This window comes from Mesoplodon bidens (genome assembly GCF_964165515.1).
Source record: "Mesoplodon bidens genome assembly, chromosome: 2".
NCBI lineage: Eukaryota > Metazoa > Chordata > Mammalia > Artiodactyla > Ziphiidae > Mesoplodon > Mesoplodon bidens.
Window position 1 is genome coordinate 14523442 of NC_138177.1, and position 19938 is coordinate 14543379.

At 37.0% G+C, this 19938-nt stretch overlaps 1 protein-coding gene across 2 annotated transcripts in view; it reads right to left on the reverse strand.

Moving 5' to 3' along the window:
* Window positions 1-19938, reverse strand: part of USH2A (usherin) — a gene marked incomplete at both ends in the record, with an annotated part of 794746 nt that overhangs the window by 178575 nt on the left and 596233 nt on the right. For both annotated transcript variants that reach the window (XM_081220997.1, XM_081220996.1), the window contains 2 exons: window positions 3799-4022; window positions 14968-15189. In XM_081220997.1, coding sequence (XP_081077123.1) covers window positions 3799-4022; window positions 14968-15189 — 446 coding nt within the window. The remainder of the gene's footprint in view (window positions 1-3798; window positions 4023-14967; window positions 15190-19938) is intronic.

A 19938-nucleotide genomic window follows, 5' to 3' on the forward strand; every position in this document is an offset into this window, starting at 1 on the left:
TAACACACATTTTTGGAAGCTGGGAAGTGGATGGATGTGGCAGAGACAAGGCTATGTGCCCAGGAGTGCCCATTTTTGCCTTTTCTCCCCTGTAACGCTAGATTTTCAAGTCCGGCTACAATAAGAAGAGTCATGTGACTAGAAATGTCTGTGTGACTGTGTACAGAAGAGATGCATTCTGCATCCAGGGAAGACGCATACATGTGCAATCATCCACTCTCTCCCTTTTTCCACTGTGAAGCCCCACAAGATGGAAGTGACTTGGGTTCCTGAGATGTTGCATGGAGGAGATTTGCCAGTCTCACACTGGACTGTCACATGAAAGGTTTAAAATAATTCATTCTGTTAACCCATTCCATACATGAGTATGTCTGTTTTTACCTCAGCATAGTCCAGTGTATTCTAGCAAAAACACAAATTAGTACTTTGAAGTTGGATGTTGTCTTAACAACAATAACAAAACTCTAAAGTATATGGAATTGGCTTAGGGTTAAGCAGGCCGTGGCAAAGAAATACGTACTGGGCTTCGGGAAGCTGAGGAGGCCTGTTGTGCTATGGCTAAATATTCTGCAAACTCTGCCCTGGGATAACTGTCAAAGCAAGCCAAGTGTTCCTGAGCTCACCACTCTGGGGAGGACATCACAGCTTAGAACATGAGCAGTATGTGTGCTGTTAGAGCTGCATTTGGCCAAGGATTAGAAAAATGAGAAAAACGTAGAAAATAATTGATGAAACTAAAAAAAAAAAAAAAATAGAGAGGGTCCACTGGAAGATAGAAGCCAGGAGCCAGAGTGGGAAAGCTAAACGCAATTCTGCATATTGCATAGTGAGAACCCCAGCCCTCTTTGCTACTGGATACTCCATATGGCAGCCAGGCATGTATGCCATCCCGATGTAGGATGGAGTATTAAGGATACTTCTTTAAGTATTAAAATAGTACCAATCTTAAACCATAATGGAAAAGAATATGTAAAAGAATATATATATATATATATATATATATAACTGAATCACTTTGCTGTACAGCAGAAATTAATGCAACATTGTAAATCAACTATACTTCAATAAAATAAATTAAAAAAATAAAATTTTATAGGCAAAAAATAGTACCAAACAAATGAGACAATTCAAAGCATAAAGCAAACAATTAAAAAAAGCAACAATGGAATGAATATTTCCAGAATGATTAAAAAAAAGATGTTCCATGAATGAAACAAGAGTAGGATGATATAAGTAATAATCAGCAAACAAGAAAGAGCACTTAAAAACTAAAAAATAATATGATAGCTAAAAAAACCCCACAACAAATCAATAGAAAGGTGGAAAGATATAGTTAAGGCAATATCTCATCACATTGAAAAAGATGAGGAGTTAATCAATAGGTAAGAAACAAGAAGAAAAAATTAAAATATCAGTTTAGGAAGTCCAACACCAAAGTGATCAGTGAAAACAGACAAAAGAAGAGGCAAATTATCAAAGAAATAATAAAATAACAGTCCCTGGAATTGAAGGCCATAGACCCCACCCTGAAAAAGTCCACAAAAAGTATATCGTTATGAATATTAATAATAACATCTACATAGAGGCACATTGCCATGAAATTTTAGAAAAGCAGAATAAAGAGAATGTCTTAAAAACTGTCATGGGGGCTTCCCTGGTGGTGCAGTGGTTGAGAGTTCGCCTGCCGATGCAGGGGACACGGGTTCGTGCCCCGGTCCGGGAAGATCCCACATGCCATGGAGCGGCTGGGCCCGTGAGCCATGGCCACTGAGCCTGCGCGTCCAGAGCTTGTGCTCCGCAACGAGAGAGGCCACGACAGTGAGAGGCCCGTGTACCGCAAAAAAAAAAAAAAAAAAAACTGTCATAGGAAAAACAACATGGTTACCTACAAAGAAACAGGAATCAGAATAGCAATGAAAATTTAAAAATGCAGAAATGCCTTCAAAATCCTGTGTAGAAATATTTTTTGACCTTGAATTGTATACCTAGCTAAACTACCAACCCAATGGGAAATAGAATTACAATAATTTCAGACATCAAGTTCTCAAAACATTTACCTTTCATGCACCTGTATCAAGGGAGATAATTTTTCAAAAGAAGGTGGCAAAAAGGGACAACTGGGGTTTGAACACAGGAAGACCAACACAGAGGAGGAGTGAAAGGAATTCCCAAACTGACAGCTTAGGGAAGATGGGCTGGGAAAGCTGTGCAGAAATCCCACAGTGATCCAGTCCAGATTGGAGCAGGAATTGGAAGACTCCAGGAAAGAGGTCTTCAGGAAACAAAATGGAATCTATGGATTGAAATTTACCTATAACACACTGCTTGATTCAGCATTCAGAAAATCTCCTAATCATAATCATTTAAATATGAATTTCAAATACAGTTGTATTTCATAGAGCCAATTCAAGCCAACTTAAAAGATCATGGTTATATCCTGAACATCCTCCTTAAATAATGGAAGCTGTCTCTTCTTGACCAAAATGAGATGCCTGGGAATCAAATGTGAGGTGGGCAATAATGAAACACATAGTTGTGAGTGATGGTGTCATTTCTGAAACTAACAGGTTTTCTATCTTCATTCTTCAAATATGAGTGCCCCTTTAAGGAGAGTTTTTTATATAGATGCTTCCTAACTCGTTATTTTAAAGGCACGTTCTTACAACGTTACCAGCTCTTTAAGACCAAAAAATACTAAGTATTTAAGAAAAATATCCTAGTCAAAACTTCTGAAAACACTGGCCTGGAATAAATTTTGGAACATAGTGTTGGATAGATTTCTTTCACAGAACTGACTAAAGTTGTGTTCAAATCAGATCGATTCTTAAAAAATTTTGGAGACAAAACCTTACTATTTTTGTTGGGTGTTTTGTATGGTTATTCACCTCATGAAGTACCTACTCTCCAATAATTTTACGTGTTATCTGTTTTTCCTTTTTTTAAATTTTAATTTTATTGGAGTATGGTTGATTTACAATGTTGTGTTAGTTTCAGGTATACAGCAAAGTGATTCAGTTATGAATATCTTAATATTCATTGCCACAAAGTGCTTGCTGGGGCCTTAAAAATCTCAAGACTTATGGTCCATTTGACAGACCATGATGTCCACACAATGATTGTGTAGTTGCCTCACTCAGCAAGAGCTCTTCTATTGTCTGTGACCAAAGCGCCGATTTTTAGCCATCTCTTAGTGACAAATTACTACCAAACATAGTAGGGTGTTTGTTTTTTAAATGCCCATAATCCTTTCCTTAAACTGGTAGGTTTCTAGAGTGCTGGGTCAAGTTTAATGCTAACAAACCCGGCATGGCTGTATGTGGAGCATCTCAACATACAAACATAAATGATGCACCCACAGGCCTATTCATTTTTGTGGTTGGCTGGCTTTTGCTGATCTTACACTGTCTTAAGGAATATGACAGAAACACAGTGAAGTGAATCTGCTGTATGTAAGTTCTCTATGAAAGGAAAGTGATGGCCTATGGTTGGGGGGCTAGAGAAAAGAAGCTGAATTTCCCTTCATCTCCCTCCACAGCAACATGCCGGCTCAGACTTTCTGTCTGCACTAATCTGAAGTGCTGGTAAAGCTTCCTGAGAACAGCTAATCATTATTAATTCCTTTAGAATTCATTGCAATAACATCAATCATAGCGAACTCATTTGGTATTAATATGGATGTAATGTGAAAATGAATAATGCACATAGGAGTTTTTATATTCCTATTTTAGAAAAATAGTTATGAACAATGTATTTCTCTTTCCATTGTCAAATCAGCCCGAGAGGTTTTCTATCAATTACCTTCATCATCATTCCAGTTGAAATCTTGTCAGAGCAAACATATTTCAAAGGATTATATCCAACTCCATTACAGCATTTCTGGCTCTTTGGAATAAGTTCAGTCTCACAGCATTTTACTGGCACTGGGTCATTCTTTTTAACATGTGCTTTAGACTCTCCACTGGAAGCTGAGCAGCATATGGTATCTGACATATTCATATAATCCTGCCCACAACAGAACATCCCTGCAACAATAAAATGTTATATATGAATATGAAATAAAAAAAGAGAAGAAAACTGAGGTTGGTATAAAGTTTGGTATAAAAATGTCAGACTCAGGCAGTTCCTGAAACGGTACGATAGCTCAGGTAGCATTTCCCTACCAAGGTGATTTAAATGTACAGTGAGGGGTCCTTCTGATCAAGAGCACTAGACACTAATTAGGTAAAGAACACACGAGAGGAAGTGTTCTAAAATCATTCAGCAGGGGGCCAAATTTCTCCTAAGCGCCATAAAAAATGATCTGATTTCTGTCATGAGAACTGCCTGCCCATTTTGTGATGATAACATCTTGTTGCAGAGGAACGGGTAGTTAAACCACAGGAACTCAGAAGAAATCTTTAGAAATTCACAAGGGAGAAGAGGTCACCCATGCACTCTGGGATAAGAGGCTAGACAGTGGAGAGGTAGCACCATCCTAGAACTGGAGACTTTGCGTAAGCATCTTGTAAGTTTCTGCCTGCCTTTGTCTAAGATACAGATATTTGATTCTTGTGAATCCAGCAGCAACTGTAACCATTCTTTGGTCATGAGATAGATTTGCATTCAAAACCAGTTGAGTGCACTCACTGATCAGGTAGGTGAGCCATTTGGCCACCATTCTTCGAGCTGCACTAGACCCATCACTGGACGTGAGTAAGAGGTTGGGGTGGTGGCCGAAAGACCTTGCAGGGAAGACCTTTGATCTCCACTTCTCCATGAAAGACAGGTGTGCCTGAGATACCAAACAGCCTCCTTTCTCCCACCCAATTCAGTGTAACTGCTTGTGCTCACATCATTTAGATCTTGCCATAGAAGAGACACCACAGAAATATAGACATAAAAGGCTGAATAAATAAACAATGTACTAGAGTCAGATTAAGCTAGAAATGAAGATGCCTATACCCCATGTCACAGGGCTATCATAGTAGAATTTATATCCAGTTATACAGCAGTGCAATGTGATGAATGATTTATTTTAATTAGAATTTTGTCTATTTATTATTAGTCATGACTGGTAACATAAAGAACCTCAACTTCAAAGGGCCCTGGGGTCCCGAATTGCTCAATCTGATCCTGTACAAACACCTACATTATGAAAGACACTCCTAATAATAGACCAATGAGTTTTAAGTGTTTTCCAGTTTATAAAAAAAATCATTGAGAGTAGACACTGACTTGGCACATGCCTTAAGAAAGATGTTTATCCACACGACTCCAAAGAACACTCTCACTGATCTTTCCACTTTAAAAACATATCTCTCAATATTAAAAATTTGTTATTTATGATTAATTATTACATTGATCATAACTGCATTTTGACCTCATGTTTAAAGGTGATAACTATTCAAAGTAATTGGTTTAAAAGTAAACTGTTGGGCCTCCCTGGTGGCGCAGTGGTTGAGAGTCCGCCTGCCGATGCAGGGGCTACGGGTTCGTGCCCCGGTCTGAGAGGATCCCATATGCCGCGGAGCGGCTGGGCCCGTGAGCCATGGCCGCTGGGCCTGCGCATCCGGAGCCTGTGCTCCGCAACGGGAGAGGCCACAACAGTGAGAGGCCCGCATACCGCAAAAAGAAAAAAAAAAAAAAAAAGTAAACTGTTTTCTTTGGTGCTTTACTAATAATTTTAGTTGTATTAACTTTTCCAGGGGAAGTTCTTTCAAATAGATACACACAGCAGGGCTATCATTGTGGTCTGAGTCTTGATTATGATGGGTAAAATTCACACACTCTCTCTCTCTCTCTCACACACACACACACACACGCACACACACACACACACACAAAAAAGAAAAATCCACAGCTTCAAGTTTTATATTGTTTGGGCATTTTTTTTTCTTCTGCTTTCTGATCAGACATTTAAATACAACCTTGGATTCTTTGCTGTCATTTTTTTTTTCTCCAGCAGTTTTCTTAAAATAATTCATGTTTCTATTTTAAAGAGCAATCAAAATCTGAAAACTGGCCCTTTAGGGAGCAAAATACATTCTCCCCCTCTACTCGCAAATTACTTTACGGTTTCACCATGCTTTCAGTATAAAATCAAAATGCAGACATTGACCTAATTCCAAACTCCTAATCAGTCATCTGATCGCTCTGAGGGACTTTTGACAGGTCAACTAAAATTTTGATAATGAACTGTTTTTACACTAGAAAAAAAGGATGCTTTCTTTCACAAAGAGCTTCATCTTTGTTTCACTGAATTAAAATTTAAAGCCAAGATTTCACTCACATAACAAGAAGTGACTCCCTTTCTAGTTTCTTTGGTAAACCATTACTTCTTTAATTATTATCAACCTTGTTCCAGTGTGATAAATTGCTAATTACTTAATACCCTAATCAGCGTTCATTCTTTGCACAGATAAACTGTGACAGTGCCATTAATTTAAATAGTAATTTCACTTAATGGCCAGAACGGCACACCAGATTTTTATGCAGCATTTTCTGAAGACTGCATCCATCACTGCAATATTCTGACATAAAGATGTCTGACGTGCACTAACTCACTTAGGGAGAGCAGATGTTGCCGAGCAGAGCTTGGTAGTAATTCCCATAGTGCATCACTTCAGCATGAATGAGCTGCAAATTCAGAGACAGACAATCTTCTGAAACTGCACTGCAATAACTTTTGACCCTACCTAATTTATCACATGGAGCACTTGACTTTTGACCTTTGACACATAGAAATCACAGTTTTAAATATGCCCAAAGAAAAACAAAACAGGTCATGTATTATTGATGGATTGATCTACACTTCCAGAGGCTCTTTATTAAATTTGTACAAAGGTGGAGATTCTCTTTGAACAAGATGCAGATGTTATTAAAGGGGTAGAGTATGCACTGAACTATTAGATATTTATTTCTGAGATCAAACAGCCTATATTGTCTTTGCAAATAGTGCATATATCCAATGGATAGCTTCCGTCGCATTAGATACAACTGAGAAAAGAGAGAAGGAAAGAATTTTTTTACTCATAATATTATGAACACTTCCAATATGTTACTAACACTTACTTAATGTCCATGGCTGAAAGGAGAGCATTTATAAACATACAGTCCTGATGAATTTCTAAATTGTTAATTCTGTAAAACAAGTGTGCCATTTTTCTAAAAATTATCCAAGAATTATCATGCTTTTGAGTTAAAAGTAGTACAGTCATAAAAAGCAGAGTCTAGAATATGACAAATCATTGTGGAACTCTGGGAATGACCATGGGGACCACATTTTAAGCCAAGGAATTATATTTCAGGCCTAGAAGAATGTAAAAAAAAAACAGGTTTGTGATTAGTCATTCTCAGGACAAACATAAAGTTGATGGCAGAGCATGAAAGAAAAGAAATGCATCTTGTCTTTACCAGCAGCTGACTCTGTGGCTACCACCACAAAACTGAGACAGGGTAGGGTAAAAATGTCCCCCAGATCGTTGCAATGTATTTTATAGCATTTATACATTACACGTTTCAAAAGGTCATTATGTCATATGGAAATCTTCCTGGGAAATCTTTCAATACACATCTTACACAATGGATTTTTATGATGTATTTTCCTCTCTGCAAAAGTCCCCAAATTCCATCTTATGTAACAGGGGTAGTCATTCATTCGACTGATGTCAGAGTCTAGGACATGGAAAGTCAGTACTTTATTCTAGAACAGTTTCAACCCAGAGTTTCATATCCAAGGTTGCATGGAGAACACAGATAATAGAAATAAAGCAATATGTTCCAAAGGTATGTCATGATTAGTCCCTCATGGCGAACAGAAAGTCCTGTCCTCTTTGCCTGGTAGAGAGGCTTTAAGTTTCATCTTTTAATATGAAGGGGTATAATCAAGTCCAATCTAAGACTGATGGAACAAGTGATAAACCATATAAGCAAACACTACGAATAAAAAGAGTCATAAAGAGGTTTAAAATATATTTAAAGAAAATGGTTAAGAATACATATCCACTGAAATGACGAGCATGACTTCCATCCCGAGGTACCTGTGTAACACTCCTACACCACTCATCTGCCCAGAGAGAGCACTAAAAACATAAACGCTACTCCAGCACTTCTGTTCCAACAGCATCTGTTAATTCACTCCATTTATAAAATACATATTGACAAAGACAACTGAACTGGGACCAGGGAGATTTGATTTGGTGTGAGAAAGTCAATTCAATGTGATTTTGTTAAAGGGCTCCTGCAGGCAAATAAAGGAGTTTAAGTAATAAAGTACATAAAGAGATGTTTTACGAGCCAGCCTGGTGTCGTGGCAGGCCCACAATGCCAGGCAGGGAGAGAGGCCAGGCTTAGGAAAAATATTATGAGATCCAAACCCTCAAGCAGCAGGTATGGTATTGCTAGGTCGAGGAAAGAAAGGGCCATATGGATATTCTGGAAGGTCACTAAGGTCACAATCATTAGGGGCGACAGGAGGGCGCGGCAACAGAGAGAGGAAAAAGACATGTGGAACGTGTCTGTTTTCAGTGAAACCTGCAGGGAGGTCAAGAGACTAAAAATAGATTTTTTTTTTCCTTTTTAAAAGGCTCATTCTTTCAGTCCACCATGATTACCAGAGTTGGTGGAACTGTTGAAGGTCAGGGGAAACTCTGAAGCTAATTTTGATTCACAGGAATTGAGGAATGGCACAGTTTGCTTAGGAAATAGTTGGCTAGCATGTATATCATATTGAAGTACACCAGTAATTCTGAAATTTGGGCCCATGGACGGACTTCAAGGGCATATGAAATGGCAAAAAATTTTTTGTGTGTATCCTACATATTATTATTTGAAGCGAGGGTTTGTGACTTTCAAAAGATTCTACCAGGAGTGTACGACCTCCAAAAGATTAAGAGCCTTTGTCCTAGTGGACAGTGACCTGGATTCCATTTCATAGAACAGGCACTTTTGGCAACAGTTTTAACTGACTTACCTTTCCTTCTCCTTCACATGCATTCTGCCACCCAAATCTAATTTATCTCCTTAAATCACAGTCCTCATCATCGCCTTGACTCTTCCCTGAGTACCAAATAATGTTCAAATCCTTTCGGCTCCTCGACTTTATCTCCCTCTATTTCCTTACCCACGGCATCTTCCTCCAATCAACCCAACTGCTCACTCCTACCTAGACATGCTTTGCAGGCTGCTAATTTCACACTTCAGCTCAAGCCATGCCCTTTAGCTGAAACATCCTTCTTCCATCCACGTGTCTCAAAATCCTACTCGTTGTTTGTGGTTCCGATCAGTGGTTTAGCTTTCTTCATCATCTTGGCTGGAGTGATCACTCAGTCTTAAGATTATGCTTGTATTCATCCCTTTCTTATGCCTGTGTTTAACCTTACAGGCACTTTTCTCCTTGATTAGATTGCAAGTCCTTAAGGATAAAAATGGAATCTTAGCCATTTTTACACTCACAAAGCACTAAGAATGGTATTTCGAACATAGTCACTACATGGTACATGTTTATTGAATGAAGGAATATGGCAATTGACTTAAAAAAAAGCAACAGATGAGCAACAATGCTAAAATGAGACAGCTTACTGCTGTTTTCAGACTCTGACTCATTACGGTATTGGGGGGGGGGCGCACAGCACTTTTGCATCACCACTACTCCATGATCATGGTTCTGTCTTTAATGGACCTGTTTTTAGCTAACGCATCTAAAGGAGAAAGAGGTACTCAACTGGTTAGTCATAGTACAGGATAACTAACTATGGCCATGAATTTCTAGCAGACCTGATTACTAAGCCTTAAAGCAGTGGTTCTCAAAGTTTGGTGCCAGGACCCTTTTATACTTTCACAAATAATTGAGGACCTCAAATAGCTTTTGTTTATATGGGTAAGATTTGTTGATATTTACTGGGTTAGAGCCTAAAACTGAAATGTTTGAAATAGATATTCATTAATTCATTTAAAACAATGATAAGTATATAACATGCTACCATAAATATTTATGAAAAAATAAACATATTTCCAAACTGAGAAAAATTAGTGAGAAGATTGACATTGTTTATATTTTTGCAAGCCTCTTTAATGTCTAGCTTAATAAAAGTAACTGAATTCTCCTATCTGCTTCTGCATTCAACTATTGCAATATCATGGAAGCAACCTAAATGCCCATCAACAGATGAATGGATAAAGAAAATGTGGTACAGATATACAATGGAATACTACACAGCCATAAAAAAGAACGAAAATTTTGCCATTTGTGGCAACATGGATGGACTTGGAGGGCATTATGCTAAGCTAAATAAATCAGACAGAGAAAGACAAATATTGTATGTTATCATTTATATGTGGAATCTAAAAAAATACAACAAACTTGTGAATATACAACAAGAAAGAAGCAGATTCACAGATATAGAGAACAAATTAGTGGTTACCAGTGGGGAAAGGGAAGGGAGGAGGAGCAAGGTAGGGGTAGGGGATTAAGAGGTACAAACTACTATATATAAAATGAATAAGCTACAAGGATAGATTTTACAGCACAGGTAATGTAGCCAATATTTTATAATAACTATAAATGGAATACAACCTGTAAAAATTGTGAATCGTGATATCGTACACCTGTAACTTATATAATATTGTACATCAACTATACCTCAATTAAAAAAATCTGTTGCAATATTACATGTCATGTAACCTCTGGAAAACTCCACTGTATACTTATGAGAGAATGATAGTGAAAAAGGCGTATAATAGTTTAGTATTATTGTGAAAATAGTTTTGATGTCACAGACACCACCAGAGGTCTTAGAGACCCTCAGAAATCCCCGAGCCATACTTTAAAAGTCACTGCCTTAGAGCTTAGCACACAAACACAGAAGCTTTTCTTCTAACTTGGGCACACTTCTGGTGTGTAGTCAATGTCTCATTTTTTTCTGGTCATCAGAAAATGTTGGCAACTTGGTAGTCACACTGGGCCTGTTCATCAGACTTGATAAACATTGATATGGTTTGGGCTGGAGAGTATCCAATGCTTGTTCAGGTATCAGAATGCTCAGGAAGGTTAAGAACATGGACTCTACGAATGGAGTTAGAAACTCTTCTTAGTCACAGTGGCAAGAAATTCATGGGCAGATCTCCCAGACTCCCTTGCATTTAGGTATAGATAGATAGCTGAGTTCCAGTCAATGAAATGTTAATAAAACTATCTGCTATTTCTAGACCTGGCCAAAAAAAAAAAAAAAAAAAACCCACACCTGTTATATCATACTCTTTTCTTCTTCTGACTGCAGACAACTCCCAGGTGACCCGAGAAGCTACCTGTTGAAAATGACAGTGCTTCCAACCAGAAGCCAGAATGACTATGGGAAAGAGATCTTACCCTGAAGGTATGTTCACAACACAATACTATTATACGGGAAAGAAATGAACCTCTATTATCTTTGTGCCTTTATATATTTTGAGGTTCATTTATAGTAACAGTGTTCCCTGAAGTAAAACAGCCACTTACTAGATGTGTGATCTGGAAGAAGTTTTTTTAACTTCTGTACTTCTGTTTCCTCATCTGTAAAATGGAGATAATAATAGTACCTACCTCATAGGGTTGCTGTGAGGTTTAAATGTGTTAACGTGTGTGAAGCACACAGAACTCAGCTTGGCAAATAGTGAACATGGAATGTTGTCTACGTGTTGTTGTTGTGATTTGTCTCCTGCTGCTTGTATACATCTTCTAGCCAATAAGCAGTGTCCAGGACACACTGAGCTGGACTTCTTGACTGGACTTTAGTTATCTTTAGAATACTAACCTTTTACATCTACAATCCATAGGGGATATTTCTGAAATGACTTCTGTGTCTATACCGGACACTTGTGTATTATATGATTTAATAGATCATTCATTTTTAAGAAGATCTTGGGAGGTTGGTTTTTGCTGTTTGTTTTTGTTTTGTTGGTCTTACCTGGCAAACTTAACTTTCTTGTTACCTTATAATACAGAACCAGCTGCCCTGTGCCATTTCTTGGAGATAATCCTTAAATTCCTTAGGTCAATGAAAATGTCATAATTGAAATCTAATTCTGTTGTATATAGGACAACTAGCCACTCTTACTATTTTCTGGACAGTTGATGGAGATCAACATAATGACATGGGACTATCAACCACTTTGACAGTATATACATTAAAATCCTCCTTTAAATATGTCCTACTGGGTTGGATTAAAAAAGGCATAAGATGGATACAGTGTGGATCCAGAGGGGTGATTTATAGCTTCACAGAATAGTAAATGCCTTGGAAGTACACTTGATGGTCGTACAAAGATAAAATAAGAAACTAGAAATCAGGTATTTTTTTTGACTCAAAGAAGGAGATGAATTTTTCTCACACTGGGAGGATTGAAATTTAGTTACGAATAACTTAATTTGGCATTTCTTACTTATTTAAGGGCTATGTCTAGTATCCTTATTAAGGCACAAGATTCTGGTACACCCAGGATTGATACTTTTAATATGTTTTGATTATTTAGTTTCATTATTGAAGTGCTCTTCTTAATAGTTTTCATCAGAACTTACTTTATTTTATTTTTGGCCATGCTGTGTGTCTTGCGGGATCTTAGTTCCCCGACCAGGGATTGAACCCGCGCCCTCGGCAGTGAAAGCACGGAGTCCTAACCACTGGACCTCCAGGGAATTCCCCATCAGAATTTTACACAGAAGAGAATGTGTACAAGAACATGGTATTTAACAATAACACTATAATAATTTACCTAATTGTTACTTGTATTATGGATAACTCTTTGACGGTTTTTAAAAAGAGAAGAAATTAAAGAAAGACAGCAGAGAGTTCATAGTTCATCTCCAGCAAGATATTATCATGTCCTGAAATCTTAACTTGGAGGGAGTGGAATTCCAATGCGTACTAGTTGCAGGGGTAGATTTATCTCGAAGCTCAGGAAAACTGATCTTCAAGGCCCTTTGCTTGCATGAGCCCCTTCCAAGGCAAGCATAGATATATTTTTATAAAATTTGTGGATGTATAATATTTAACTACAATTTGTTATGGCCACTATCTCTTGCCCTTTTAACTTGTCCTCTGTCATACATGTCCTCATATTGATTGAGATTAGGGTAACCATGGACATTTATGGACTCAAACTAAGGGGAAGTTGAGTCTGGGGACTATTTAGTTTGGGTTCAGTAGCTAAATTTATATGATTTCAGCCACTTTCATAAAAAAGTTGTTAAGGCTTAAATATGTCATTTTCACTGCAATTTGGAAAGATAAGGAATGTGAGAAATTACAGACTCTTAATTTGTATGCATATAAAGGGAAGGTTTAAAAGATCAGATAGAAAAATTAATATAATATGAAATAAAAGCTTTAAACATGAAAAATGAAATCAACTGAAATATTCTGACATCAAGAAGAGAATTGTAACAAAATAAATTTCAAATCATACTCAAAGTAGGAAACCATTAAAAGAAAATGATGGATTTAGGATTGAAGCAATGCATAAGCAATATGATTACTTTGATAATATAAATTATGAAAAGAAGTAACTCACATTGGAAAAATCTAAACTTCTTACTGATTTGTAGATAAAATAGTGGCATCTATGATAAAATACAACTTAAATTCAGTCACACAATAAGGATATCCATGAAAACTGGTAATGATGCTGTCAATTCAACAAACATTTAAGACAAGTCACTGCAAATCACCTTAAGACAAGAAAACTTAAAATGCCCTAAAACCTTAGAAAACCCTTTGTAGATATTTCTCCAAATTTGAAAATAATCTACATTTCCATAATATTACAACAATGGGTTGTGAAGCTTAAAGTCACTTTTCTAAACTTTAAATAATTAAAAATTTTTTTTGATTAACTATGTGACAGGAAAGAATGAATTATCTTTCTATTCTCTCTACAGATAATTATAGTACAAAGCCATGACTAGATGAAGAGGTGACCACAGGTGTCAGTTAAACATGTCAGGGAAAAAAATAGAGAGGGATGTCAGCAATTATATAATCCAAATATACTATTTTTATGTTAGTGGAATCTGCCAGGTTTATCTTTTTACGTGTATAATTATTGTCATTTCTTTTCCCCTTATAAATAAATATTTATATTTGATCTTGTCTTCATCATTTGGTTTTATTTTCTTAAAAAGCATCTCCCAAATTTTATAAATTTTGGCACCCCCAAATCTAGATCTGACTGTGTGATCTTGAGCATGTGTCTAATCTCTGTGCCTCAGCTTCCTCATTTTAAACATGTGAATAGTAATAGTACCTATTTTGTACAGATTAATTGAGGGAATAATGTATAAAACATTGGGCATAGTACCTCCTAGATAGTAAGTACTCATTTAATGATAATGATTGCTATTAATATTAATGCTACTTTAATAGCTATAGAAAAATAAAGGAGTAAAATAATTATGGCACATCATCATCAACAATAATTTGTATACTCTCAGTATTGCTATGAATTATTCTCTTGGTCCAGAACCAATGTATTCATGTGTTTGCTTGTTTGCTTTTTGGTGGACATGACACTTTTCAAGAAGAAAGAGTTTTGGTCTGCTTTTATGAAACGCATCACATGCACATAAAAAATGTGAGGTTAGGGGCTTCCCTGGTGGCGCAGTGGTTGAGAGTCCACCTGCCGATGCAGGGGACACAGGTTCGTGCCCCGGTCCGGGAGGATCCCACATGCCGTGGAGCGGCTGGGCCTGTGAGCCATGGCCGCTGAGCCTGTGCATCCGGAGGCTGTGCTCCACAACGGAAGAGGCCACAACAGTGAGAGGCCCGCGTACCGCAAAAAAAAAAAAAAAAAGTGAGGTTACATTTTTCTTTGTTAGGCAATGTGTGGCTATTTGCCACATTAGATGTAATTAACGTGAGTTTTCATTTCTTATGTGTTTTATATCTAGGGCAAATTTCTCAACCTCTCTGTTTCTGAGATTCTCCCTCTACTGAAAGGTAGATATGGTTCCCTTACCTGGAAGGCGACTGTACACCACACCCTGTTCCTCTCCCCCGCAGCACTCGAAATCTTTGCTCACAATCTGTCCACCACAGCACTGCTGGCCATGGCCATCATGGAGCCTCCCAGCACAGCAAATCTGGTTTCCGGAGGTGGAGTATGGCAGTCTGCCACAGCAGGAGTCGCCGAGACCAGTGGAAACCCGATTGTGCTGTTCATCTGGACAGCATACTTCACCTGTCAATTTAGGACAATAACCATCATTGCATGAGTTAAAAAAATATGCTTTGACTCACGACTAAATTTTATCACAATGATCTTGCAGATGCCAACTGGCTGACAGGGTATCATCATCCTGGAGTTGCAAAATCTCAATACCACTTCAAAATGTTTGCATTGAAGTTGTATAAACACATGTATAATCATGTGTCTATGCCAACTTAGAGGCAACGCTATGTTGCCTATTTTCTCTCTGACCCCTGATACATGAGCACATGAGGTCTGGTGACATGGATTAAGTGACATTACAAAAAAAGTTTGTCTACAATTACTTTTCTATCTATTTAGTATATATATATATATATATATATATATATATATATATGTATATATATATTTTTTGGAAAGTGGGATGGACTCAGAAATCAATTCTTGATAAATTTGTATTGCTTTTGATTATAATTTCTTTAAGCAAACTACATTTATTTAACCAAACAAAAGATTTCCAATGGAAAGTTTAATTAAATGAAAGGAGGTAAAAATACTATATTCAAATCTGCATACTAGTATTTTGCTGAGCTATGGCAAACACTGCATTTCACTGATGTAGTTCCACCCACATTTCCCCTTTATATGATATTCTGAGAAACTTGAGACAAGAATAGAATAATTTTTTGCCTAGTGCCTTGGGATCAAAGGGTTCAAATATTCTAAATATCAGTAGTCATTTTTTTTTGTATGAAGCGGCTTCTAAAAGACAAAAAAAATTTTAATTGCTTTTATTAAGGATATCTTAGAAAGGACTAACAAGAACTTGGAAGATGTAAAAATCAAACTTCATCTTTCCTCTCTATCTCATGACCAATGCCTTCCTTGCCCCTGGAACCTTGACCTTCTCCTTCCATTGCCTTACTACTTTTCTTCTTCCTACACCTTCAAGAGACCCTCTTCTATTTCCTCCACTGCCCCTTCTTAAACATATCTTTATCCCTTGACACTATCCCTCCATTAAATCTTATGAGGTATGTGAATATGATGGTCAACCTGGCAGGTTTTATAGCTTTAAACCACTGTCCAGATAAGATTTACATAATCTAGTTAATGACTTGCCAAACCTTCTTAGGAAAAGGCACAAGTTCCCTGAAGAATTTAGGATTGCCTCAGGGATTTATAGTCCTGGACTCCCTGATCTCTGTCAGTTAGCTCATCCTCTTGTGAAGACAGGATATGCCAAAACTTGGTTAGTAAAAGCCAGATGAACTGCTAACCAAAATGATATTTAAAATATGGGACAATGTTTAACCACAGATAGATATAGCAAGAGTACAAAAGTAGGGCAAGAACTCTTAGCAGTTATCCCTGAGGTCTTTCTTATCCAAAATTCATTGGTCAAAAACCCATCCCACTAGGTGAAATGGACAAACTACTACAACCTACCAAGACTAAATGATGAAGACATAGAAAATCTGAATAGACCTATGACTAGTAACAGAATTGAATCACTAATCAAAACCTCCTAGCAAAGAAAAGTCCTGGACCAGACGGCTTCACTGGTGAATTCTACCAAACATTTAAAGAAAAGTTAACATCAATCCTTCTCAAATTCTTTCAAAAAATTGAAGAGGAAGAAATACTTCTTAACTCAATATATGAGGCCAGAATAACATATATATGAGCCTGATAACAAAACCAGACATATCAAGGAAAGAAAACAACAGACCAATATCTCTTATAAATATTGATGCAAAAATTCTCAACAAAATACTAACAAACTGAATTCAATTCATTAGCACATTAAAATGATTATACAACATAACCAAGTGAGATTATTCCTGGAATGCAAGGATAATTCAACATACAAAAATCAATCAATGTAATACACCACATTAACCGAATGAATGAAGGAAAACACATGGTTGTCTCAACCGGTGCAGAGAAAGCATTTGACAAAATTCAACACTTTTCTATTATAAAAACATTTAACAAACTGGAATTAGAAGAAAATACCTCAACATAATAAAGAGCATATGAGAAAAATCCACAACTAACATTATATTCAATGTTATACTCAAGAAAGCTCTTTTTCTAAGATCAGGAAGAAGACAAGGATGCTGACTTTAACCACTTCTACTTAACATAATATTGAAAGTATAACCAGAGAAATTTGGCAAGAAAAAGAAATAAAAGGCATCCATATTGAAAAGGAAGTAGTAAAATTATCTCTGTTCACAGACAATATAACCTCATGTGTATAAAACCCTAAAGATTCCACATCCAAAACCCCATTTGAAGTAATAAGAGAATTCAGCAGAGTTGCAGGATACAAAATCAACATACAAAAATCACTTGTGTTTTCATACACTATAAAAAACAAAAATGAAAAATCAGAAAAGGAAATTTAAAAAACAATTCCATTTACAATCGTGTAAAAATACTTAAGAATATACTTAATCAAGGAGGTGAAGAAAATGTATAGTGAAAACTACAAACTGCTGAAAGAAATTAAAGAAGAGTCAAATAAATAGAAGAGCATTCCATACTCAAGGATTAGAAGACTTAATATTGTTAAGATGTCAATACTACTCAGCAGCTTGAAGCAGAATTTCAGTTCCTGGCCAGAGACTGAGGTTGGTCAACAGCAGTGAGAGCACTGAATCCCAGCCACTAGACCAGTGGCCAGTGACAAGGCCCTGGCCCGTCAGCTGTGTCGAAATGAATTTCCACATAGAGAGGGAAAGTAGTAACGCCTTTATTAGGAGGAAAAAGAGTGCAGTATGTGTGGATAGACACATGGGAGGGCTTAGAGAGACAGAGTGTCTCACTCTCGTGGTAGTTGGAATCACTTTTATGGGGGATTTCTTCCAGGTTTCCTTTGGCCACTCATCTTGCTTTGCCTGGTTCTGAGTCCATATATGGTTTATCTCGGGGTCCTCCCACGTGTGCGTGAGCATCTCTTAGCCAAGATGGATTCTAGTGAAGAGGCCTATGGGTAGCTGACATCACTTACTACGGGGTGGTTCCCCCTTCTTTTGACCTCCAAGGAGCCTTTCTGCACATGTGTAGTTGAGGAGGTCTCCTTGACTTCAAGAATGAGGAATATGTGATCTTTTATATCTTTTCTGGGTGGGGCCCAGCCTTCTCCATCCTGCTTTTATGGAGTTTCTGCTATTATGGAGTTTCTGTCCACAGGGGAGAAACTGTTCAGCCTGGGGCCCATCTATCTCCTGCCTCATAGAGATTCAATGCAATTGTTATCAAAATCTCAACAATACTTCTTGCAGAAACAGAAAAAACCATCCTAGTATTCAAATGGAATCTCCAGGTACCTCAACTAGCAAAACAATCTCAAAAAAGAACAAAGTTGGAGGTCTCACACTTCCTGATTTCAAAACTTATTATATGGACTTATATGTACTACCAAATGTAAAATAGATAGCTAGTGGGAAGCAGCTGCATAGCACAGGGAGATCAGCTCAGTACTTTGTGACTACCTAGAGGGGTGGGATAGGGAGGGTGGGAGGGAGATGCAAGAGGGAGGAGATATGGGGATATAGGTATATGTATAGCTGATTCACTTTGTTATAAAGCAGAAATGAACACACCATTGTAAAGCAATTATACTCCAATAAAGATGTTAAAAAAAGAAAAACTTATTATAAAGCTGCAGGAATCAGAACAGTGTGATCCTAGTACGAAGACAGACATACAGACCAATGGAATAGAACAGAGAGCTCAGAAATAAAACCTCGGGTGTATAATCAAATGATGTCAAGACCATTCAATAGGGAAAGGACCAAATTTTTTGGAAAAACTGGATATCCAAATGGAAAGAATGAAGTTGAACCCATACCTTATACCATATACAAAAATTAAATTAAAATAGATCTAATACCTAAATGTAAAAGCTGAAACTATAAATTTTTTAGAAGAAAACATAGGAGAAAAGTTTAATGACATTGAATTTGGCAATGATTTCTTGGATATGACACCAGAAGCACAGGCAACAATAAGAAAAATAGATGATTTGGACTTCATCAAAATTAAAATGTGTTATGCATCTAAAGACACTATCAACTGATCAAAACTGTGACCCACAGGAGAAAATATTTGCAAATCAGATATTTAAAAATGGACTAATATCCAGACTATATAAAGAACTTCTACAACTCAATAACAAAAACACAAACAATCCAATTAAAAAATGGGCAAAGGATACATATAAACATTTCTCTAAAGAACATGACCAATAAGCACAAATAAGCTCAATATTATTAAGTATTAGGGAAATGTGTATCAAAACCACAATGAGATACCACTTCACACCCATTTATGATTATTATAAAAAACAAAACAAAAACAGAAAATAACAAGAGTTAGCAAGAAAGTGGAGAAATTCAAACCCTGTGCATTGCTGTTGGTGCAGCTGCTGTGGAAAACACTAGGGCGGTTCCTCAAAAAATTAAACATAGAATTACCATATGATATAGGAATTCCACTTCTGGGTATATAGCCAAAAAAACTGAAAGCAAGGACTCGAACGGATAATTGTACACCAATGTTTATAGCAGCCTTATTCACAATAGCCAAAAGGTGGAAACAACCCAAATATCCATCAACAGATGAACAGATAAACAAAATGTTGTATACACACACAAATGGAATATTATTCAACCTGAAATAGGAAGGAAGTTCTGACACATGCTACAACATGTATGAACCTTGGAAACATTATGTTAAGTGAAATAAGCCAGTCATAAAAGGACCAAT